This window comes from Piliocolobus tephrosceles, chromosome 2 (assembly GCF_002776525.5).
Source record: "Piliocolobus tephrosceles isolate RC106 chromosome 2, ASM277652v3, whole genome shotgun sequence".
NCBI lineage: Eukaryota > Metazoa > Chordata > Mammalia > Primates > Cercopithecidae > Piliocolobus > Piliocolobus tephrosceles.
The window spans coordinates 116947151-116973309 of NC_045435.1; the positions used below are offsets into that span (position 1 = coordinate 116947151).

Genomic DNA, 26159 nt, shown 5'->3' on the forward strand with positions numbered 1-26159 from the left:
ACTCTTGTTGCCTAGGCTGGAGTGCAATGGCACGATCTCGGCTCACTGCAACCTCTGCCTCCCAGGTTCAATCGATTCTCCTGCCTCAGCCTCCCAAGTAGCTGGGATTATAGGCATGTGTCACCACACCTAGCTAACTTTACATTTTTAGTAGAGACGGGGTTTCTCCATGTTGGTCAGGCTGGTCTCAAACTCCCGACCTCAGATGATCCACCCTCCTTGGCCTCTCAAAGTGCTGGGAATATAGGCGTGACCCACTGCATCCAGCCTCAACGCTTACATTGGGAGAGATGAAGTAAATGAATAGACATAATCCTCCATATAAAACAATTTTAAAACACTGGATTAAACAGTGGTTTAAGGCCGGGTGCAGTGGCTCATGCCTGTAATCCCAGCACTTTGGAAGGGCAAGGTAGGAGGATTGCTTGAGTCCAAGAGTTCAAGACCAGCCTGGGCAATATAGCGAGATCCCATCTCTACAAAAAAAAAAAAAAAATGAAAAAATTAGCCTGGGAGGTCAAGGCTGCAGTGAGCCACGACTGTACCACTGCACTCCAGGCTGGGTGGCAAAGTGAGACTCTGTCTCCAAAAAAAAAAAAAAAAAGTCTTAAAAGCAGCCAGAGAAGAGATGCTTCACATACAGAAAGGAAGTTGACAGTAGATTTTGCAACAGAAACAATGCAAGCTCTAAGACAGGGTACTGAGAGATAAAAAAAAACTTCCAACCTGGAATTATTTACCAATCACAATCATCTTTCAAAAACACAAAAACAAAGGTGACCAAGCATAGGTAAATTCATAGAAAGTTTAACACAGGTTACTAGGGACTGCAAAAGGAGGGATAGGGAGTTATTGTTTAATGGGTACAGTTTCTGATTGGGATGATGAAAAGTTCTGGAAATGGATGGATAGTGGTAATAGTTGTACAACACTGAATGTGCCTATGCCACTGAACTGTACACTTAAGAGTGGTTGAACTGGTAAATTTTCTTATTTATATTTAATTACAATAAAAAAATTTTAAAGGGTACACTAGTTCCCTAACTACATTAACAGATCTCAAGACACCTGCTGGGCATGGTGGCTCACGCCTGTAATCCTAACTAACACTTTGGGAGAGCAAGGCGGGAGGATCACTTGAGCTTAGGAGTTCTGAGACCAGCCTGGGCAACACAGCAAGACTCTATCTCTACAAAAATAAAAATAAAAAATTTAGGCTGGGCCCGGTGGCTTACCCCTGTAATCCTAGCACTTTGGGAGGCCGAGGCGGGTGGATCACTTGAGGTCAGGTGTTCGAGACCAGCCTGGCCAACATAGCAAAACCCCATTTCTACTAAAAGTACAAAAATTAGCTGGGCATGGTGGCAGGCGCCTGTAATCCCAGCTACTCGGGAGGCTGAGGCAAGAGAATCACTTGAACACCGGAGGCGGAAGTTGCAGTGAGCTGAGATCATGCCACTGCAATCCAGCCTGGGCAACAAGGGCGAGACTCTATCTCAAAAAGAAAAAAAAAAAAAAAAAAAAAAAAATCAGCTGGGCATGGTGGAGCACTCCTGTAGTCCCAGCTACTCAGGAGGCTATGGCAGGCAGATTGCTTGAGCCTGGGAGGTAGGCTGCAGTGAACCATGATCACACCACTGCATTCCATCCTGGGCGACAAAGAAAGGATTTGTGTCAGAAAGAAAAAAAAAAAAGATATAACATCCAGAGAAAAAAGAGACATTTCACAATATGGGATACATAATGTCATTTATTAAAAAGCACAAAAACACTATGCTTGAGCCAGAAGTCATGGTGTGCATCTGTAGTTTCAGCTAGGAGAACTGCTTGAGCTCAGGAGTTGGAGGCCAACCGGAGCAACATAGTGAGATCCTGTCTCTCAAAAACAAAAACAAAAAAACCCACTACATTTTGTCATTTATATATATGCAATAGTGACAGAAAGCAGATCAGTGATTGCCTACGGATGGAGAAGTGAGAGTGAGGAGAAAACAGTGTGGGGATCATAAGCGTATTCCATGTGAGCAGTGGTCTATGAGGGAGAGGAAGAGGACAGGGCAACTGGAGATGGGATGCCAATGACAGACCTTCCCAGATACTGGAGCAGATGAAGCGTCTAAGGCCACAATACCGCCTCAAGACTCCCACAGCCTCTTTTGCCTCATAAATAAAAAACTGTTTCTCCACTTACAATGCTTCTGACACCAGATGTGTGAGTTTTCCACAAGCAAATCTTTGATTCTCTGTGGAGACCAATTGAGTGTCCTACAACTTAATTAAATTCTGATACTACCTGGAGTTAGCATAGACCCCATAGGTTTAGGGCTCAATCCCACAGACCGCCCCCCACTTCAGATGCTAACTGCAAGTAGTGGATCCTCAAATCAGCCACAAATCAGCCAAATTAGTCTGACTTGGCTACAAACTGGGCATTCCCATGTTGGGACTCGATAACCAATACTTCCCAGACTTTCTCCCCCAACCACGCACCCCTACAATTGACCTCTCCCAAAGCCAGAATGACTTCTCTGAAGTTCCTTTATAGCCCAAAATCCAGACCCACCAAGGAGGACAACTGTTCTGTCTTCCCCTCCCAGTAAGACCAAGAATGTAATCACACAGATTACAGATCCTTTCACAAGATAATGTACAAGTTAATTTCCCTTCCCTGATCCATTCATTCTTCCTAGTAATCCCCACAACAAAATTCCTCTTTTCCCTTCTCCTATAACCTGTTTTATTTAATTAATTTATTTTTTAGGCTAGTCAAGTGAAGCAATGGGAATGGAGAAGGAACAAAGAAATCTGTAACTGGCTGTGATCAATTAGCTGTAAACATCACTGCACCTGGACCAGCCATATAACCTGTTTTGCCAGGATATTACATATGCTTCCGAACTCCACTGGGGGGTGAGTAATCTCTGTGATTCCCTCGTGTAATAAAATCTGTAATCTGTATGACTTTTCTCCAATTAACCTGCCTCTTGTGAGTTGATTTTTTTCTTTTTTTTTATTTTGAGATGGAGTCTCGCTCTGTCACCCAGGCTGGAGTGCAGTAGCGCAATCTCGGCTCACTGCAAGCTCTGCCTCCTGGGTTCATGCCATTCTCCTGCCTCAGCCTCCCCAGCAGCTGGGACTACAGGTGCCCACCACCACGCCCAACTAATGTTTTTGTATTTTTAGTAGAGACAGGGTTTTACCGTGTTAGCCAGGACGGTCTCGATCTCCTGACCTCATGATCCGCCCGCCTCGGCCTCCCAAAGTGCTGGGATTACAGGCGTGAGACACTGCGCCCTGCCAGCAAGTTGATTTTTCAGCAAACCTTTGGAGAGCAATGGGGAAGCTTTTCCCTGGCCCCTACACCCACAACCCCCTCCTCATGTTAAACAATTTACTCCAAAAACACTTTATTATAAAGGATATTATAAAGGATACAAATGAAGAACCAGATGAAGAGGTACATGGGGTAAGGTACAGGGGGATGCAGAGCTTCCAAGTTGGTCTGGAGGTACCACCCTCCCAGGACCTTGATTTGTTCACCGAGCAGGAAGCTCTCTGAACCCCTACATTTTGGGTTCTTAAGGGGGTCCCATTACCTAAGCAAGACTGATTAAACCATTGGCCGCTGGTGATTAACTCCATCTCCAGGCCCCTCTGCCTTCCCCAGAAATAAGGGGGAGGCAGGCTGAAGGTCCCAACTCTCTAACCACATGGTTGATTCCTCTGGCAACCAGAAGCCATCCTCCAAGAGCCACCTCATTAGCATAAAATAAGGTTTGGTTGGCAGGGGCTTATCATAAATAACAAAAGATGCTCTTCTCATTTCTATTACTTAGGATCTCATGGGAATCAACAGACCTTAATGAAAAATCTAACCTTTTACTTGAACGAGGGTTTTAGGCACTGTCAGGAACCAGTGATGAATAGCAGATATATTTTTTCATTACATTACAGTATCACATCCCACCTCTGAATCCATCCCCACTCCACCACTGCCAAGGGTTTCTCCCAGGTGAACCCCAGTCTAATTCCTTTTCCTCCCAGGCCTCCAGACAGCCTGGTGTATAAAAGATGGCAGCCAGAATTTCCTGGGCATAAGGTCTGTCTGAAGAACACAGCAGGGGCAGAGGCCAGAACTAAGAGAAGTAGTTGGGGACATCTCTAGTCAGCTATCTTGTAATTGGAAAACGACACCCCTAAGCAAACTTTTCAGGGACGAACAGGCATAGACAATTTTTAAAAGGAATTAATTTCCTGATCCTCAACTTCCATGTGAATTCCTTACTAAAAACCATCTGCCCAAGGATGTGCCTGGGATGAACTGCCCCATCTCATCTCCTTTTCCAAATCTTTTCCCATTTTATAAAAGCAGCATATATACCTACCACATGATCCAGCTATTCTACTTCTGGGTATTGACTCAAGAAAAATGGAAATATATTTCCATACAAGGACTTATACATGACTGTTCACAGCACCTTTTTTAAAACAGCCAAAACCAGAAACAATCCCAATGATCTTCAACAGATTAATGAATTGTAATACATCCACAGGACAGAATACTACTCAGCAATAAGAAGGAATGAACTACTGATACACACATCTAATACAAGTATCAACAATTACGCTAAGTAAAGAAGTCACACATCCCACCAAAAAGTACATGCCGTATAATTCTACCCATATAAAACTCTACAACATGTAAACTACTCTGTAGTAACAGAAAGCAGATTAGTAGTAGCTCGAGGACAAAAGAGCAGGAGTGAGGTGCTGCTAAGCACAAGGAAATATTTGGGGATAACAGATACGTTCTCTATCTTGCCTGTGCTGATGGGTTCCTAGGTATCAAAACTCATCCAACTGTAAAGTTTTAATATGTATAACTTATTATATGTCAATTATACCTCAATAAATTTATTTTTAAGTGAAATTAAAAACATGAATAATTTATAACCAGTAGAACTTCTCTATAAGAAATGTTAAAGAGGCCAGGTGCAGTGGCTCACTCCTGTAATCCCAGCACTTTGGGAGGCTGAGGCAGGCAGATCACCTGAGGTCAGGAGTTCAACACCAGCCTGCCCAATGTGGCAAAACCCCATCTCTACTGAAAATACAAAAATTAGCCGGGCATGGTGGCAGGTGTCTGTAATCCCAGCTACTCAGGATGTTGAGGCAAGAGAATCGCTTGCACCCCGGAGGTCGAGGTTGCAGTGAGCCGATATCACACCACTGCACCCCAGTCTGGGTGACAGAGCAAGGATCCATCTCAAAACTAAACAAAACAAAAACAAAAGAAATGTTAAAGGAAGTTCTTCAAACAAAAGGAAAACTATATCAGTTACAAAACTAGATATGCTTGGAGGTACTTAGCTTTCCTTTTCTAATTGCTGTTAATTTTTTCTTGTCTTTTCATTTTCTTTTGAGATGGGGTCTCACTCTGTGGCCCAGGCTAGAGTTCAGTGGTGCACTCTTGGCTCACTGCAGCCTCAACCTCCTGGGCTAAACCACCCAAAGTAGCTGGGATTAAAGGCTCATGCCACCACACTTAGCTAATCGTCTTTATTTTTTTTTGTAGGGACAGGTCTCGCGGTTGCCCAGGCTGGTCTGAACTCCTGGCTTCAAGTGATCCTCCAGCCTTGGCCTCCCGAAGTGCTGGAATTACAGGCATGAACCCTATGCCTAGCTGTTAAAATTAATTTTTCAGTTTTCAGGTTTGGAGTCATAATACTGCTATCTAAATAGGTGAAGTAGCATTGGCTAAGGTCAGGAGTTCAAGACCAGCCTGGGCAACAATGTAACAAGACCCTCAAAATTTTTTTTGAGATGGAGTTTTGCTCTTGTTGTCCAGGCTAGGTACAATGGTGTGATCTCAGCTTACTGCAACCTCTACCTCCTGGGTTCAGGCAATTCTCCTACCTTAGCCTCCGAAGTAGCTGGGATTACAGGCATGCACCACCACGCCCGGCTAATTTTGTACTTTTAGTAGAGATGGGGTTTCTCCATGTTGGCCCGACCTCAGGTGATCCTCCTACCTCGGCCTCCCAAAGTGCTGGGATTACAGGTGTGAGCCACTGCACCCAGCCAAAGTAATTTTTTAAAAGTAGCTAGGTGTGGTGGTACACACCTGTAGCTAAGAGGCTGAGATGGGAGGATCCCATAAGCCCATGGGTTTGAGGCTGCAGTGAGCTATAATCGCGTCAGTATACTCCAGCCTGGGCAATGGAGTGAGACTTTCTCTCTCTCTCTCTCTCTCTCTCTCTCTCTCTCTCTCAAAACAAAGGTGAATTACACTATAGCATCTGCATCATTCACAATAGCTAAGATATGCCCATCAATGGATAAACAGATACAATACATACGGCATATATACACAATGGAATACTACTCAGCCTCAAGCAGAAAATTCTGTCATATTCAACAACACAGATGAACCTAGAGGACATTATGCTAAGTGAAATAAACATAAGCCAGGCATACAAAGGCAAATACCACATGATATGTGGAATCTAAAAAAGTTGAACTCATACATGTATAGAGTACCAGAGGCTGGAGGGAGTGGGTTAAAGGGTACAAGGTTGTGGTTAGACAGGAGTAGTAAGTTCTGGTGATCTATTGCATAGCATGGTGACTACAATTCATAATAATGTATTGTGTATTTCAAAATAACAAAACGAGTGGATTTTAAATGTCCTCACCACAAAGAAATAAGCATTTGAGGTAATAGATGTGTTAATTACCCTGATTTTTTCATTCCACAACATACACATGTATCGAAACATCACACTGTATCCCATGAACATGTACAATTATTATCTGTCAATTAAAATTTTTTTTAAAAACTGAAAACTCACCTTTGTTATAAAAAAAAAGTCACATTTGTCATTCCCTGTCCCACACTTTTGTTACACAAGAATTTATGAGAAAGAGGAGAGTGGCATGATGGTTACAAAATTACTACTCATTCTAAAATGTTTAGTTAGATTAAGCAAACCAGTTTTTCCACAGTAAAACAAATCACTAAGATTGGTTTCGAGTGTAAGGAAAAACGGCAGTTGTCTTAAATCTCTTTAAACAGATGAAGAAAGCTTAAGATCTTTACTTGCTCCAACATAAAATCCCAACAATTAAACGTTTGGCTTGAGGAACAGCACTTCTCATATGCCAGAGAAATCAAGTGATTGGCCTGTCTTTGATCCTAGAGAATTTTTTTTTCTCCAGATCAGACCGACATGCCCCAATGCCTACATGATTAAAAACAAAGGTGACAAAATTACAACTGAAAAATAATTGAAAGTAACTTAAAAATAATTACTGTTGGCTCTGTATGTCTAAAATTAAGAAAAGATTGGTATCAGAATTAAGCAAGGTAAGAAGGATCGCATGGGAATCAATAGACCTTAATGAAAAATTTAACCTTTAACTGGAATAAGACAAAGCCTATAGCTTCGCAGCTTTCCCCAGAAAATTAGGAAGCTTAACAGCTACTCAGGGAGAAAGAAGTATGAAATGCATTATAATAGGACTGTTTCATCAGAAAGTGAATTTACTATGTACATCTGTTAATTAAAATATGCTACTTTAAGAAAAAAAAAACAGAACAAACAGTAACTGCCAATGCTTAAGTCTCCAATAACTGAAGTAAAATTAAACCAGGGAAAGGCTTGCTCCTAGACTTTAGTACAACTCACAAATATATATATATACACACACACACACATACACACACACACAAATATATCTTTTTTTTGGAGACAGGGTCTTGCTTTGTTGCCTAGGATGGAGTGCAGTGGCACAACAATGGCTCACTGTAGCCTCGATCTCCCACGCTCAAGCGATCCTTCCACCTTAGCTTTTTGAGTAGCTGAGACTATACATGCGCACTATCATGCCCAGCTAATTAAAAAAAAATTTTTTTTTGTAGGGACAGGGTCTCACTGTCTCACTATGTTGCCCAGACTGGTCTCAAACTACTGGGCTCACAGGATCCTTCTGCCTTGGCCTGCCAAAATGTTGGGATTACAAGCGTGAGCTACTGCACCCAGTCACAAATATTTTTTGAGCATAATATTATTTAGTACTGCTCTAGGTACGCAGCTCCAACGTGAACGAAAGAGACAAGACCTCCTCTCTCATGGAGTTTACATTCTACCATACCAAAAAAAAAAAAAAAAAAAAAAAACCACCAAAAACAGAAAAAGAGAAAAAACAGGGCAAAAAGATACAAAGTGAATGGAGGTAGGAAGGCTTCTTGGAGGACATGACATTTGAGTTAAAACCTGAATGATGAGAGACAGCGAGGTGACAATCTGGGAACAGAACTCTCCAGGCAAGGATAATACAAAAGTATTATAAAAATGTTTAATGGACTATCGCTAAACTAAGTACTTCTAATAAAAAGCACTGTCCAGTGATTCCTACATGCACTGCAATTTGAAAATCAGTGACTGAAAAACAACTCTAATCAGCAAATAAATGGTATGAAATGATCAGGACAGGATTAAAATGAGAGTAATATTTGTTTATAAGAAGCATTTTATTGAATGCTAAGCATAAGTCGCACACTGTGCTAAATTATATAAAGTCTCATTTTCTGGCTGAACACATACCGTAAGACAGTCATGAAATTTCTAAGTAACCACATTTAAACTATCTTTGTGATAGAGTAGGTCAAAAAGATAAAGATACTCAACCTTCCTCTTTTTTTTTTTTTTCTTTTATTTATTTATTTATTTTTTTATTATACTTTAAGTTCTAGGGTACATGTGCATAACGTGCAGGTTTGTTACATATGTATACATGTGCCATGTTGGTGTGCTGCACCCATCAACTCGTCAGCACCCATCAATTCATCATTTATATCAGGTATAACTCCCCAATGCAATCCCTCCCCCCTCCCCCTCCCCATGATAGGCCCCAATGTGTGATGTTCCCCTTCCCGAGTCCAAGTGAGCTCATTGTTCAGTTCCCACCTATGAGTGAGAACATGCGGTGTTTAGTTTTCTCTTCTTGTGATAGTTTGCTAAGAATGATGGTTTCCAGCTGCATCCATGTCCCTACAAAGGATGCAAACTCATCCTTTTTTATGGCTGCATAGTATTCCATGTCAACCTTCCTCTTAATGCAGAATTTAAAATACCAGGTTAGCATTTCCCTTATTGATTTTTAAAAATGTTAATGATTCATAATATCTAAGGTTGGTAAGGGCAAGAATGAAAAAATCCTCTCATTTCATGTAGTTGTGTGAAAAATTAGTTGAATTTTTTAATTGACAAAAATTATATTTGTGGTATACAACATGATGTTTTGATATACATATGTTTTGACATAGTGGTTCACACCTATAATCCCAGCACTTTGGAAGGCTGCTGGGTCAGGAGGCTCACTTAAGGCCAGAGTTCAAGACTAGACTGGGCAACATAGTGAGAACCCAGCCTCTATATTAAAAAATCAATAAATAAGGCTGGGAGTAGGGGCTCATGCCTGTAATCCCAGCACTTTGGGAGGCCAAGGCAGGTGGATCACTTGAGCCCAGAAGTTCAAGACCAGCCTGGGCAACATGGTGAAACCTCATCTCTATTAAAAATACAAAAAGTAGGCAGGCATGGTGCCGCAAGCTTGTAATCCTGGCTACTCAGGAGGCTGAGGCACAAGAATTGCTTGAATCCAGGGGGAGGGGGTTGCAGTGAGCGGAGATTGAGCCACTGCACTCCAGCCTGAGCGACAGAGTGAGACTGTCTCAAAAAAGAAAAAAAAGAAAGAAAGAAATGTTAATTATATACTGTTTATGGTAGTGAAAAACTAAAAATAGTCCAAATGTCCACCAATAAGGGATTAATCAAGAAACATCTATAATACGTAATACTATGCAGTACTAAAAAAAAAAGTGATGCAAACTGAAATGCACTGAAATGAAAAAATGTCCAGTGCACACTATAAAGGAAAACACTGAATAACAATTTGTGTGTGTGTATATATATATATACACACACATATATATACACATATATATACACACACACACATATATACACACACACACACATATATATATATTTTTTTTTAATGGAGTCTCACTCTGTCACCCAGGCAGGAGTACAATGGCACAGTCTCAGGTCACTGTAACCACCATCTCCTAGGTTGAAGTGGTTCTCCTGCCTCACCCTCCCTAGTAGCTGGGATTACAGGCACCCGCCACCACGCTCAGCTAATTTTTGTATTTTCAGTACAGATGGGGTTTCACTATGTTGGTCAGGCTGGCCTCCAACTCCTGACCTCAGGTGATCCACCCGCCTCGGGATCCCAAAATGCTGGAACTATAGGCATGAGCCACCATGCCCGGCCCCATATAATTTTTTTTAAAGGCCATGGAGGGCCAAGGTGGGTAGCACTGAGCCCCAAGCTCCCCATGCCCACCAAGACTGCAAAATATCAGCTGTATGTCATTTGTCATGTTAATAAAACTGTTAATAAAGAATTTATAGAAACATACATGTTTGCAAATGCATAGAAAATATATAAAAGGATATATACTAAGCTATTCATTTCTTACAATTGGAATTGGTGAGGGAGGAGAGAGAAAAAAGGAAAAACAGGAGGCTTCTTTTTATATTTCATACTTTTTTGCACTACTTTTTTTCCTGAACAGTGAACATGAATTACTTCAGGAACACTGTTTTAAAAAATGAGAATGTGTTTGCACTTACCTATAGCTTGCAGCCTCAATAATGACTTTCCAGAGCTCTTTATATCAGGGAAGATAGAAATTATCCCAAATATTGAGCTAAATATTATAATGACATTCCTTAAAATGAAATTCTATTTGTATAACAATTAACAGAAAACTATTGTACAAAAGTAGTCTATTTAGGGTATCTTCTTTTTTTTCTTATATTTCCATAGGTTTTCAAGGAGCAGGTGGTGTTTGGTTACATGAGCAAGTTCTTTTAGTGGTGACTTCTGAGACTTTGGGGCACCTATCACCTAAGCAGTGTACACTGTACCCAATATGTAGGCCTTTATCCCTCACCCCCAACCCACACTTCCTTTAGGGTACCTTTTAACTGACTTCAACAACAGTCATGTAAAATAAAATTTAATGTGATCTGCAAGGCTCTTGGGGATCTAGTCTCACGCTTCTCAAACCAATTTCTGTATTCATACAACTCACCCGTGGATCTTGTTAAACTGTAGGCCAATTCAGTAGTCTGCAGCGGGAACTAAGAGTCCCCATTTCTAACAAGTCCAGTATATCACACTTTGAGTAGCGAGGGTCTAGCCCAAACTCATACCTCATCACTTCATACTTCAGATACAGCAAATTACAGATTTTCACTCATCATGTTCTTCACATTCCTGTGCCTTTCTATGTATTCTTCTTCAGCCTATATGGTTTTCTCCTCACCTCCTCTACCTCAAAAACTTTTACTCTGTTATAGGTTTAGGTCAAACACTGCAGATGTATTACAGATGTGTCTTCTTTTGTATTCCTTAAGGCCCTGACGCGTTTATGTTCCAGAATTTATCACATTTGTTACACATGTGTCCATCTCCCAATCAGACTATGGGTTTGAAGATAGGAAATGTCTGTCCTCAGCACACAGATACTTGCTTCTTTTTTGCTTTTCCTTTTTTCTTTTTTGAGACAGGGTCTTGCGTTGCTTGCTTTGTTGCTGGAGTGCAGTGGCACAATCAGGGCCCATCTTCAGCCTTGACCTTCTAGGCTTGAGCAATCTTACCACCTCAGCCTCCCACGTAGCTGGGACCACAGTTGCCCGCTACCGTATCCAGCTAAGTTTTAAAAACTTTTTGTAGAGACAGGGTCTCACAATGTTGCCCAGGCTGTTCTCGAACTCCTGGCCTCAAGCAATCCTCCCAACTCAGCCTCTAAAATGCTGGGATTACAGGCATAAGCCTATATATATGATAAATGTTTTCTGAGTACAAGTCACTGAGGTATCAGGTTTCTGCCACTACTTTGAAATAGTGATTGTCAAAATCACTTTCATTCCATAATATTTTCTTTAAGGTAATATTCAGCTTAAAAACATGTAATCTGTTAAATTAAAATGTAAGACAACACATATTCAAAATTAAAGTGAAGCTGGGGGGCGGGTGTGGTGGCCCAGACCTATAATCCCAGCACTTTGGGAGGCCTAGGTGGGTAGATCACTTGAGGCCAGGAGTTCAAGACCAGCCTGGGCAACACTGCAAAACCCCGTCTCTACTACGTATACGAAAATTATCTGGGTGTGGTAGTGCACCCCTGTATCCCAGCTACTAGGGAAGCTGAGGCACAAGAATTGCTCCAACTTGGGAGGCGGAGGTTGCAGTGAGCTGATATCCTGCCACTACACTCCAGCCTGGGCGACAGAGCCAGACTCTGTCTCAAAAAAAAAAAAAAAATTAAATTAAAAAATTAAGTGAAGCTGAATGCAGTGGCTCATGCTTGTAATCCCAGTACTTTGGGAGGTCACAGTGGGAAGATCACTTGAGGCCAGGAGTTGGAGACCAGCCTGGACAATTTAGCAAGACCCTGTCTTTAAAAATTAAAAAAAAAAGGTTGGGCACGGTGGCTCACACCTGTAATTCCAGCACTTTGGGAGGCTGAGGTGGGCAGATCACGAGGTCAGGAGATCGAGACCATCCTGGCTAACACGGTGAAACCCCGTCTCTACTAAAAATACAAAAAATTAGCAGGGCATGGTGGCGGGCACCTGTAGTCCCAGCTACTTTGGAGGCTGAGGCAGGAGAATGGCGTGAATCCGGGAGGCGGAGTTGGCAGTAAGCCAAGATCACGCCACTGCACTCCAGCCTGCATGACAGAGCAAGACTCCATCTCAAAATAAATAAATAAATAAATAAATAAATAAATAAATAAACAAACAAACAAACAAAAATTTAATTCAGATAAAAAACAAAATTAAAGTAAAATATCACACTATTTGATGAGATGCTTACCTCGTGCTCAAAAAAGTCAAGTTAGGCTGGGCATGGTGGCTCATGCCTGTAATCCTAGCACTTTGGGAGGCCGAGGTGGGCAGATCACAAGGTCAGGAGTTTGAGACCAGCCTGGCCAACATAGTGAAATGCCCATCTCTACTAAAAATACAAAAATTAGCCGGGCATGGTGGCGCACACTTGTAGTCCCAGCTACTCGGAAGGCTGAGGCAGGAGAATTGCTTAAACCTGGGAAGCAGAGGTTGCAGTGAGCTGAGATCAGGCCACTGCACTCCAGCCTGGGCAACAGAGAGAGACCCCGTCTCAAAAAAAAAAAAAAAAAAAGGTCAAGTTAATTTCACATCATTTTGGCATAAAAGGGGCAAAACAAAGATTGTACTCTTCAGTATTCTTTTAAATACTTTAAGAAAAAATAAGAATGACATCAAATTTCTAATAGTCTTTCCTCTTAAACTTTTTAGGACTCTTATTATATTTTTAGAACAAATGATAGAATAAGATCTTAAATAAAATGCTTACACAGGCAGCCCTGCCTTTACCACTCACCTTCCTCATCTATCCACTTCATGGTGAAGAGCTGTTCATTGTCAAAAGAACACATGTCTCGAACCTCATTGCAAAGGCCCTCAAAGGAGATGGAAGGTTCAAAATGTGTTATCATGATATCCCTGAAAAAAAAAAGGAGTTTTAAGTTTGAAAATGATTAAAAATAATGATGTTCTACATATTACTGAATGCTTGACAATTTGATGAACTTCAGTCATTTTGTGTGTGCATCAACATGCACTGCTTCCAGTAAATGATTTCATTAAAGTAAAAATTAAAATATCAAGCTGGGCATGATGGCTCATGCACTTTGGGAGGCTGAGCTGGGCAGATCACTTTAGCCCAGGAGCTCAAGACCAGCCTGGGCAACATGGTGAAACCCTGTCTCTACTAAAAATACAAAAAAAAAAAATTAGCAAGAGGCTGAGGTGGAAGGATCCTTTCTCAGGCTGGGACCATGGGAGGCAGAGGTTACAGTGAGCCGAGATCACACCACTGCATTCCAGCCTGGGCAACAGAGGAGACTGTCTCAAAAAAATAAATAAAAACAAAAAAAATCAAATACATATATATACACTTGAATAATTATACTGTTTTAAATAGTTTTTAAAAATAAAAATAGAAAATAGTTTATTTTAATGACAAAAGAGAATTGCTTGCTTTAAAGCAATCCTTCTTTCATTCAAAGAACCCTCAAGGTTACTAGTATGAGGGCATAGGGTTGAAAGAATGTATTCTGGAATTAAATTAGAAGAAGAAAATTTCTATAGAATTTCTCTGTCAAAGAATAAGTGTAAAATTATCTTTCTTGAATAAGTGGGAAAAAAATTAGTTACACTGGATATCACGAAAATATAACTTCCTTATCAAAGTCCACATTTAAAATTAACACATAGGTAAACATTTGTAAACAGCAAGGCTTTTACATAAATTTTACTTTTCAAAAGCTAAAAAACACTTATCAGAACACACAAATACTTTTAAAACATCTGTGTAATACTTGAAAGTGTAAGTATAAGGCCGGGCGCAGTGGCTTACGCTTGTAACCCCAACACTTTGGGAGGCCGAGACGGGTAGATCACCTGAGGTTGGGAGTTCGAGACCAGTCTGACTAACGTGGAGAAACCCCATCTCTACTAAAAAATACAAAATTAGCCAGGTGTGGTGGCGCATGCCTGTAATCCCAGCTACTCAGAAGGCTGAGGCAGGAGAATCGCTTGAACCCAGGAGGTGGAGATTGCAGTGAACCAATGGAGCCATTGCACTCCAGCCTGGGCAACAAGAGCGAAATTCCATCTCAAAAAAAAAAAAGTGTAAGTATAGGCCAGGTGCAGTGGCTAACACCTGTAATCCCAGTACTTTGGGAGGCTGAGGCGGGCGGATCACTCAAGGTCAGGAGTTCGAGACCAGCCTGGCAAACATGGTGAAACACCATCTCTACTAAAAATACAAAAATTAGCCAGGCTTGGTGGTGGGTGCCTATAATCCCAGCTACCTGGGAGCCTGAGGCAGGATAATCTCTTGAACCCAGGAGGCAGAGGTTGCAGTGAGCCGTGATCACGTCACTGCACTCCAGCCTGGGTGAGAAAGTGAGACTCTGTTTCAAAAAAAAAAAAAGTTTAAGTATAGACACCCATCAGAGACTCAATGAAGGAGTTATGTTTTATCAACTACCACTCCTTAAGTTCCAGGAACTAAAACATTCAAGGGAGTTTTATATAAACACTTCTCTCAGTAATTGCAAAACCACTATGTTCATAACATTCCACAATCACCAGATCCTTGTTACAGTACCAAAGCTAAAAATGAGCTGCGAAATAAAGATATTACATTCTAAAGGTATAAAACAAATTATGCATGTATGATGTTTTTTTCTAGTTTAACTTCAACATCAGCACAAATTATTTTACCACTGATCTTCAACAGAATATAGTCTCCTATATCACAAAGATTCCCAAAATGGTGAATTTAGATATGGTTTTAGTTGAAATTTTTTAAGCATTTTTAATTTTGCTATTGAGTTTCAGAAGACAAACTGCTTTCAATGTGCCTATATTCTAAAATATAGAATCTATTATAAAGTTTTTCCTTAGGACTAGTTGCTTTTAAAAAATAAACCCCCAAAAGAATCAAATTCAGTCCTTCTGCTACCTCAGTGTAAGTTTTTCTCCTAAATTAGACTATTCAGAAAAAATACTTTTATTTGCAATAACCATTATAATAATTGGTTTAGGCAGGATTATCCATGAATGGTAAGACCATTGGGCAAAATGTTTTGGGGGACTAGAGTATTCATATAATCTCAAAATATCAATTATAAAAAAGTCATAAAGCAATTTCCACCTTTTAATAATCAAAAAGATAGTGAACTCAAAAATAACAATTATGAAATATGAATTTGACAATAAAGTAAAAAAGCAATGTTATAAAGCTTTGTCAATGTAATAAGGGGAAAAGAGAAATCTCTTTGAAGTTCAAGGTCCAGTTTTGGCTCAGCAAGGTGGCTTGCGCCTGTAATCCCACCTACTCAGGATGCTGAGGTGGGAGGATCGCCTCAGGAGTTCAAGGCCAGTCTGAGTGACAGAACAAGACCCTGTCTCTAAAAAAATTTTTTTTTAATGAGCCAGGCATAGTGTATTCCCAGCTACTCACAAAGATCATTTGAGCCCAGGAGTTCAAGGCTGCAGTGAGCCATGATTGAGCCATTGGACTTCATTCAGTTTGGGCGACAGAGCAAGACTCTGTCTCTAAAAAAAAAAACACACTCAGCTTTGTATTGTGGGTTACTAAGTCACAATGTTATCATCTGAAAAATGGAGATAATCATATCTGCCTCTGAGTATTATCATGAAGACTAAATAAAAATAAGTGCAGCTTGAGTCTGGGAGGTTGAGGCTGCGGTGAGCTGTGACTATGTCACTGCACTTTAGCCTGGGTGATGGAGGAAGACACTGACTCAAAAAATGAAAAATAAATGAAAATAAATGAGTGCAGCCAGGCAAGGTGGCTCATGCTATAAACCCAGCACTTTGAAAGGTCAATGTGGGAGGATTGCTTGGGTACAGGAGTTCAAGACCTGCCTGGGCAACATAGGGAGACCTTGTCTCTACAAAAAAATTTAAAATGAGCCAGACACAGTGGTGCGTGCCTACAGTCCCAACTACTTGGGAGCTGAGATAGGAGGATTGCTTGAGCCTGGGCAGTTAAGGCTGCAGTGAGCCGTGATTACACCACTGTACTCAGTCTGGGTGACACAGTAGGAATGTGCCTCAAAAAAAAAAAAAAAAAAAGTGCCAAATACTTATCACAGTTCTTTTTCTTTTGTTCCATTTTTTTTGGTTGAGGTTTTTTTTTGAGACGGAGTCTCGCTCTGTCACCCAGGTTGAAGTGCAATGGCACGATTACAGACGTGAGCCACTGCACTCGGTCTCAGTAACAGTTCTGAATAACACTAACTTTAATTCTTTAAAAGCTTTTTTCTTTAATTGACAGAAATTTTTCTATTATATTTCACTAAGATAAGAGATTATTGCTATAATTCAATACCGTCTAGAAAATCCTAGCCAATGATTAAAAATAAAAAAGGCTGGGTGCAGTGGCTCACACCTGTAATCCTAGCACTTTGGGAGGCCAAGGTGGGTGGATAACCTGAGGTCAGGAGTTCGAGACCAGCCTGGCCAACATGGTGAAATCCCATCTCTACTAAAACTACAAAAATTAGCCAGGCACGGTGGTGCGTGCCTGTAATCCCAGCTACTCAGGAGGCTGAGGCAGGGGAATCACTTGAACTTGGGAGGCGGAGGTTACAGTGAGCCGAGATCACACCACTACACTCCAGGCTGGGCGACAGAGTGAGACTCTGTCTCAGAAAACATAAAATAAATAAATAAATAAGATATAGAAAAGAAGAGGCAAAACTGCTACTTGCAGATGACATTATCTACCTTAAAAATTCTAAGACAGGTAAATTATTAGTAAGGTGGAAAGTTTAATTTAAACATACAAAAAGAAAACAGTATATAATAGGTCTACAAGAAGACCCCATTCACAAAAGCACATGATTATAAAATATATAGGAACAGGCTGGGCACAGTGGCTCAGGCCTGTAATCTCAGCACTTTCAGAGGCCAAGGCAGATGGATCACCTGAGGTAAGGAGTTCCAGACCAGCCTGGCCAACATGGTGAAACCCCATCTTCACTAAAAATACAAAAATGAGCCGGGCATGGTGGCGCCTTGCCTGTAATCCCAGCTACTCAAGAGACTGAGGCTGGAGAATCGCTTGAACCTGGGAGGCAGAGGTTGCAGTGAGCCAAGACCACGGCACTGTGCTCCAGCCTGGATGACAGAGCAAGACTCCATTTCAAAAAAAAAAAAAATTAAATAATGAAATCAAGCCATTCCATAACATACATCAAAGTTAACTATAATATTACAATAATTAAACCAATAGTGGTATGTGCAAAAATAGATCTCTCCCCTAAAATCAATGAAACAACAGAAAGTAACTATGCACATTGTGAGAAATTTAGTATACAAGAGTTACCATTTCAAATCAGTGATAAAAGGACAATCTGTCCAATAATGGTATTAGAATAAATTTTGAAAAAAAAAAGTAGTGTCAGTACCCTATAAATGACTAAACCCCAAAATACCATATTCACTGAAAAGATAATCACTTTAAAAATTTCATAATAGGTCAGGCGCAGTGGCTCACACCTACAATCCCAGCACTTAGGGAGGCCAAGGCAGGTGAGTCACTTGAGGTCACGAGTTTGGGACCAGCCTGGCCAACATGGCAAAACCCTGTCTCTACTAAAAATACAAAAATTAGCCGGGCATGGTGGCGCATGCCTGTAATCCCAGCTACTTGGGAGGCTGAGGCAGGAGAATCACTTGAACCCAGGAGGCAGAGGCTGCAGTGAGCCAGGATCATGCCACTGCACTCCAGCATGGGCGACAGAGCAAGACACTGTCTCAAAAAACAAACAAAAATTAGCTGGGTGTTGTGGCATGAGTGTTGTGGCATGCACCTATAATCCCAGCTACTTAGAAGGCTGAGGCAGGAGGATTGTTAGAACCCAGGAGGCAAAGGTTGCAGTAAGACGAGATCACGCCACTGGGTTCCACCCTGGGAAAGAAAGTGAGACTCTGTCTCAAAAAAAAAAAAAAAAAAAAAGTTGCATAATAGAAGAAAAATACAGTATTTTTAAATGAAAAACACATTTACCTAGGACAGCAAGTCCAGAAACTATCAAGGAAATTCTTAAAAAGGGCAGATTTGCCGGGCGCAGTGGCTCAAGCCTGTAATCCCAGCACTTTGGGAGGCCGAGATGGGCGGATCACGAGGTCAGGAGATCGAGACCATCCTGGCTAACATGGTGAAAGCCCGTCTCTACTAAAAAATACAAAAAACTAGCTGGGCGAGGTGGCGGGCGCCTGTAGTCCCAGCTACCCGGAAGGCTGAGGCAGGAGAATGGTGTAAACCCGGGAGGCGAAGCTTGCAGTGAGCTGAGATCCGGCCACTGCACTCCAGCCTGGGCGACAGAGCCAGACTCTGTCTCAAAAAAAAAAAAAAAAAAAAAGGGCAGATTTGATTAAATAAAAACAAAAAACTCCAGACTAGCAACAGATTGGGGAAATGCTGGCAACTTTAACAAAATGTCAATGTCCTGTCAACAAACTAATAAGAAAAATAATACAACAGAAAATGGGTAAAATAGGAATAAACAATCCAGAAGAAATATAAATTATCATTAATATATAAAAGATACTTGTAAAAATAAGTTACCATTTTTTTTGCCAATCCGACAGTCAAAAATTTAAAAGACAGATAACATGCAATGGGAACATAAGGAAGAAGCTTCACTAGTCCTGTTGTTAAGAATGTAAATTAAGCTCTTTTGGGAAACAATATCAAATTTTGAGATAAGCATATCTTTGACTATATTTGCAAGAATATATATTAAATATAAGGAGGTTCCTTCAACATTATTTGAAATAGTGAGTTGATGAAGACAACTTTAAACGTTCATCAACCCGAAAAAAGATTAAACATATTATGGCGGCTGGGTGCAATGGCTCACGCCTGTAATTCCTACACCCTGAGAGGCCGAGGCAGGAGACTCACTTGAACACAGGAGCTGGAGACCAGCCCTGTCTCTACAAAATACAAAAAAAAAAATTAGCTGAGCCTAGTGGTATACACCGTAATCCCAGCTACTCAGGAGGCTAGAGTGGGAGGACTGCTTGAACCCAGGGTGGTTGAGGCTGCAAAGAACCTAGATCATGCCACTGCACTCCAGCATAGGCAACAGAATCAGACTCTGTCTCTTAACAACAACAACAATTGTAGAACATTATATTACCAACTATAAAGAGGTCTGTCTATCCTGGCATAGAAAGATGACCATGATTTTTTAAATCAAGTTGCAGATGCATGTGTGGAAATATGAACTCATTTATTGGAAAAATAAAAGGGTATGTCTATGTGTGTGTATGCACATATATATCTATACTTATAAATATACCGATATGATATAGAATATCCCAAACTGTTAACGATGGCTACCTCTAGAAAGTGGGAGCGAGACAGCCATAAAAAAGAATGAAATCACGTCTTCTAGACCAGCATGGATGGAATTGAAGGCCATTATCCCTAGTGAAAAAAATCAGAAACAGAAAGCCGGATACAACATAATCTCTTATAAGTAAGAGCTAAACAAAAGACACACATGGACATTAAGAGGGAATAACAGACATTGGAGACTACAAAAGGTGGGAGGGGGATGAGGGTTGAAAAATACCTATCGGGTACAGGTAATTTTCTAGGTTTTACTGTTTACTGTTCAGGTGATGGGTACACTAAGTGACCAGACTTCACTGCTACATGATATAAGCATGTAAGAAAGAAAGAAATTTGCACTTGTACCCTTTAAATATATAAAAATGAACTAATAAAATAAAATAAGGTGGGAGTGAGAGACTACAGGGGAACTTTATGTGTGTGTGTATATATAAAAACTTTTTTTTTGAGACAGGGTCTCACTCTGTTGCCCAGGCTGGAGTGCAGTGGTGCAATCACAGCTCACTGCAGCCTTGACTTCCTGGCCTCAGGTGTTTCTCCCATCTCACCCTCCGAGTAGCTAGGATAACAGGCTAATTTTTTTTGTAGAGATAGAGTTTCACCCCATTCAGCCCAGGCTGGTGTCCAACTCCTGCGCTCAAGTGATTCACCTACCCTGACCTCCCAAAATGTTGGGATTACAGGCATGAACCACCGCACCCAGCCTCTTTCTGTATTTCTGTATTTTTAAAATTCAGTTTTAGTGCCTTGCCTTTGTGATCTGTATTTGGCCACTGGTGTCATTTTTGTTTCTATTATCATTCTCAGTCACATTCCTACATAGGTTAGCTGTCAAGCACAGTGCTTGCAACATAGAGCAGACAGACAATAAATAATTGTTCCGTTCTTTCTGACATTTCCTCCTGAATACCTCATAAGCAACTAGAACTCAAAATTCAGGGAACTGTTTCAGCCAATTAATTAACTTCTCCCACAAATCTCTTCCACATTCCCCAGTCTCCCTTAAACAAGAAACCTATGATTGTCCAACTCCCGTCACCCCCATAAGACTACCTTTAATTCTACTGATACTACCCCTTAAAATTTCCACTGAATCCATATACTCTTTTCTCTCTCCTTAAAATCTCTCACCTGGACTACTTCAAAAACCTCCAAATCAGTTTCATGCATCACCAATCCATCTCCCATACTGATTTCAAGTGTTATCTTTCTAAAATGGAAATCTGATTATGTATTTCTCTTACTTAAAATTTTCATCAATGAGAAAAAGTCTGAACTCTGCAGTATGACATTCAAGGGTCTTCACAATCTAGCCCCTATGAACTTTCTTGGCCTCATCTCTCACCAGTGCCTACTTCATACTTTATATCCTAATAAGGAATGAATATGAGACTAACAACCAAACTGATCTTAATTCTCCAAACTTACCATGTGGTTGTTTAATGCCTAAAACACCCACCTAACATCATTATTCACCAGGCAAACTCCTAGTTATCCTTTAAAAGCCTCAGACATTTCCTCCAGGAAGGCTTCCATCATCCCAAACTCCTCCCCAATATCCATTCCTGCAAATACCTTACATACGTACTTCAAATTTAATTGTTTCTATTGTAACTCATGTCTTTCCCTCCGCAAGTCTCTTAGTTCCTTAAAGGCAGAGCCTTACCTATCTCTACATTCTCTGTGCTACGACAGCATCATGTGGCTGGATTACAGACGTTCAACAATATTTACTAAACTCAGTTTGAATAATCTCTGGTAATATTTGAAATCTTAAGCAAGATCGGAATTTTTAAAATTCATGTTTAAATTAGGCTCATTTCAATCATAAAAAAAAAAACCAACAGACACTAAAATTGTAAAAGGGCGGTGGGGTGGAAGTTGCATTCAAAAGCCATCACAAACTAAGGACCTCTGGGGAGAATTTTTCTATACAGAGTTACTTCTTTCTCCTTTGCTTCCTCAGTTTCTACTTCTTCACAACTTTCATTTGCACATTGTCAGTTCTGGCCTCACCAGACTCTCTCTGCAACTCCAGCTTCAGTTCCCAGTGCTGACCAATTTTATCTCCATATTACCTCATTCAAATTTCTGAGGGTTTTTTGTGTTTGGTTTTGGTTTTTTGGCACCAGGCTAGCATGCTCTATTTTTTTCTCTCTCTGGCCAAGCTATGGATAAGCTGCCCTAGGGTTAGGTGCCATGGCTGAAGCTCCAAGACCAATCAGCTAACATCCCCCCAACCCTCAAGATACCACTTGTATTTCCTCAAAACCATTACTAAAGTATATTTCTAAAATAATCTTGCATTTCTTTCAAAAACAAGTCTTGCCAAGACTTGTTCACAGTAAGAAAAACTCTACATACTTCTTCACTGAAGCAGCTATTCCAAATATGCAAAGAGTTAACAATCTTTTATTTCTAGATGTGCACAGAAGGAATCCTCTGTATTGTTATTACTGCTTGGCAGCAGTGGTTTAAAAAGAACTTTTACAAGCTTTCTGCAAAAATTTCCATACACATATAATGTAAAGATACGAGCAGTCCAGATGTTGCCTTGGTAAAGTCTATCCCATAATATCAAGTAATTTTATATAAGGATAAGCACATACATTGACAGTTTATCACTAATTAGCAAAACCTGTTTCTCTTCCTCCAACCTAATAACATTAGGTAATAATTGAAGGCCCCTCACTGGAAACCTTCCTTGCTAGGAAACGACGGGTGCAGGCCATGAGAAAGGCATCTAACTAAGATGTGGTGTCCAATAAAATTGAATTTTCAGTGCTATTAATCTCTTGCTTAAAAACTAGATATAAATTGGCTGGACAAGATGGCTCATGCCTGTAATCCCAGCACTTTGGGAGACCGAGGTGGGCAGATCACTTGAGGTCAGGAGTTTAAGACCAACCTGGCGAACATGGTGAAAACCCGTCTCTACTAAAGCACAAAAATTAGCTGGGCGTGGTGGCGCACGCCTGTAGTCCCAGCTACTCGGGAGGCAGAGGCAGCAGAATCGCTTGAACGTGGGAGATGGAGTTTGCAATAAGCTGAGATCACGCCACTGCACTCTAGCCTGGGCAACAGAGAGAGACTCCATCTCCAAAAATATAAATAAATAAAAAATAATAAAAATAAAAACTAGAAAAAAATTAAATGTTATTTGATCTAGAGATAACACATTTTCACTGAGATCAAGCTTAACAGAATAACAACACTATACACATCTTTGAAAAGAGAGAGCAATTTATTCACTAAAAAATGCTGGCTATTAAATGAGTCAACATTCACTGGAAGGAAATATTGTTAGAAAAGGGTAGTGGAGGCCGGGCGCGGTGGCTCAAGCCTGTAATCCCAGCACTTTGGGAGGCCGAGACGGGTGGATCACGAGGTCAGGAGATCAAGACCATCCTGGCTAACACGGTGAAACCCCGTCTCTACTAAAAAATACAAAAAAAAAAAAAAACTAGCCAGGCGAGGTGGCAGGCGCCTGTAGTCCTAGCTACTCGGGAGGCTGAGGCAGGAGAATGACATAAACCCGGGAGGTGGAGCTTGCAGTGAGCTGAGATCCGGTCACTGCACCCCAGCCTGGGCGACAGAGCAAGACTCCGTCTCAAAAAAAAAAAAAAAAAGAAAAAGAAAAGGGTAGTGGAGCCAGGTACAGGGGCTCACACCTGTAATCCCAGCACTTTGAGAGGGTGAGGCAGGAGGATCACTTGAGCCCAGGAGTTTGAGATCAGCCTGGGCAACACAGTGAGAGCTTGTCTCTATTTAAAAAAGAAAGAAAGAAAGAAAAGGGTAGAGGGATAGAGGAAATGCTATGTAATAATGGCCCTTCAGAAGATTGGAGAGAAAAGAAAACTTTTTCAAATGCAGAATGTTCTTACATTTCTTGGAATAAAGGAAGCATTTTCTATTTTAAAATCAGGTAGGTGTTCTAGTTAGCCAACCTGTTTATTAACTATCCTTGTCCGTGACTCATTTTAGCTTCATCTATATTAATGAGCAGCTGACTATGTAATACCACAATCATCAGTTTAGACTATACAAACACAGAATCTTAACAGATCTAATTTCAGAGGACAGAAATTTGGTACAATTTAGAGTGATGATATTGTCTTTAAATGAGGCTTGAAATGAAGGTACCATTAGAAAGTTTTCACTGAGCAAAGACCAGTATACAATGGGCAAGAGGTTATCTGTGCCTCAGCAAAATTTCACAGATTTTAGAAGACAATGTTACCTTGAATGTCTTGGAAAATTTTTAGTCAAACACTAAAGAAGCTGTATGTCCTTATTCTCTTCTTTTTTTTTTTTTTTGAGACGGAGTCTCGCTCTGTCGCCCGGGCTGGAGTGCAGTGGCCGGATCTCAGCTCACTGCAAGCTCTGCCTCCCGGGTTTACGCCATTCTCCTGCCTCAGCCTCCCAAGTAGCTGGGACTACAGGCGCCAGCCACCTCGCCCGGCTAGCTTTTTGTATTTTTTAGTAGAGACGGGGTTTCACCGTGTTAGCCAGGATGGTCTCGAACTCCTGACCTTGTGATCCGCCCGTCTCGGCCTCCCAAAGTGCTGGGATTACAGGCTTGAGCCACCGCACTCGGCCTATTCTCTTCTTTTTAATAACTGGAGCAATAAGCCAAGATAATTTGCTATCTAAATTCATGAAGTACAGCAAGACTTCGATTTCTTCTCAAAGGAGAAGTTTACAACGATTTTCATTTACTAACTAGGCCTATTTACATGTGTCAAACTAATATAAATGGGAAAATAGAAGCACTAATTTCTTACCTTTCACAGACTCATTGGAGAAGATGATCTCAATTTAATAAGCCAAGAATTTATTGAAAGCCTTATTGAAAGCCATGCCTGTAATCCCAGCACTTTGGGAGGCTGAGGCGAGCGCATCATTTGAGGCCAGGAGATCAAGACAAGCCTGGCCAACATGGTGAAACCCCGTCTCTACTAAAAATACAAAAATTAGCCAGGTGTGGTGGCACATGCCTGCAATACCAGCTACTCAGGAGGCTAAGGCAAGCAAACTGCTCAAACCTGGGAGGCAGAGGGTGCAGTGAGCCAAGATCATGCCAGTGCACTCCAGCATGGGTAACAGGGTAAGACTGTGTCTCAAAAACCAACAAACAAAAATAAAATAAAAGAATAAAGTGAAACATCTCATTCATCAAATTACAAGTAAGGGTTTTTTAAAAAAGCAAAGGAAGCTTTTTTCTCACCTTGCAAAGTTCATGGCTGACCATCCTCAAGTCAAAATAGTTCTTGTGACAACCACAAACTTTAAAAAAATATACACATATTTCTTGGTACTGATTTAAAATCAAAACCTCAGGTAATTCAATTTTACCTGTTTAAACACAAAGGTATCATACTGTCCTATATAACTCCAATAAACTACTCCTGCATACAGTCAGGCTAATAATAAACAGAGGCCAGAGGCTTCATGGCAGCAAACTAGTAAGTCCTTACATCAAATCAACACAACATTTAGGGGCTTAGATTTTCTTTGAAATCAAAACAAGAGAGGTAGTTTGAGAGTTTGCTATCTTCACTGATCCTCTCAGGAATGTAAAAGTATGCACTGCAATTTCAACCTACCACTGCTTGAGTTTTTTAAAGCAATTTACTTCTACCTGGACAAGCAGTAAGGCAAGCCAAAGTAGCTGGGTTTTTTGTGACTTCTCAGTCTCAAACCTTTATGGTCACACTAACATTTCACATTTCTAATGCTCCTAAACATAATTATCTCAAAAAAAAAAAAAAATTCAAACCACAACTGAATTTAAAGGAAGGGGGCACTTTGCGTCACTGATAGAAAATGATTTAACACAATGACCTCAGAACGGGGTTTTTTCTTGTAACCATAGTAAGGGAGTGAAGATCAGAGAATTTAAAACTGTAACTAGGCTAGTCTCCTCACCTTGCAGTATCTCACCCTATCGGGTAGTCGTTGAAACAACACTGAGAAAGAAAGGCTCACAAAATTTTGATTTACACACATGCAACTTAATCTTGACGAGACGTAAGTACCCACTGCACGTCCCTGAAAACGCATCGACTTGA

The 26159-nt window shown here is 40.7% G+C and overlaps 1 protein-coding gene across 1 annotated transcript in view; it reads right to left on the reverse strand.

The window, feature by feature from the left end:
- Positions 1-26159, reverse strand: part of PRKCI (protein kinase C iota) — an 87567-nt gene that overhangs the window by 60520 nt on the left and 888 nt on the right. The window contains exon 2 of the mRNA XM_026454904.2: positions 13504-13625. Within this exon, the coding sequence (XP_026310689.1) occupies positions 13504-13625 (122 nt within the window). The remainder of the gene's footprint in view (positions 1-13503; positions 13626-26159) is intronic.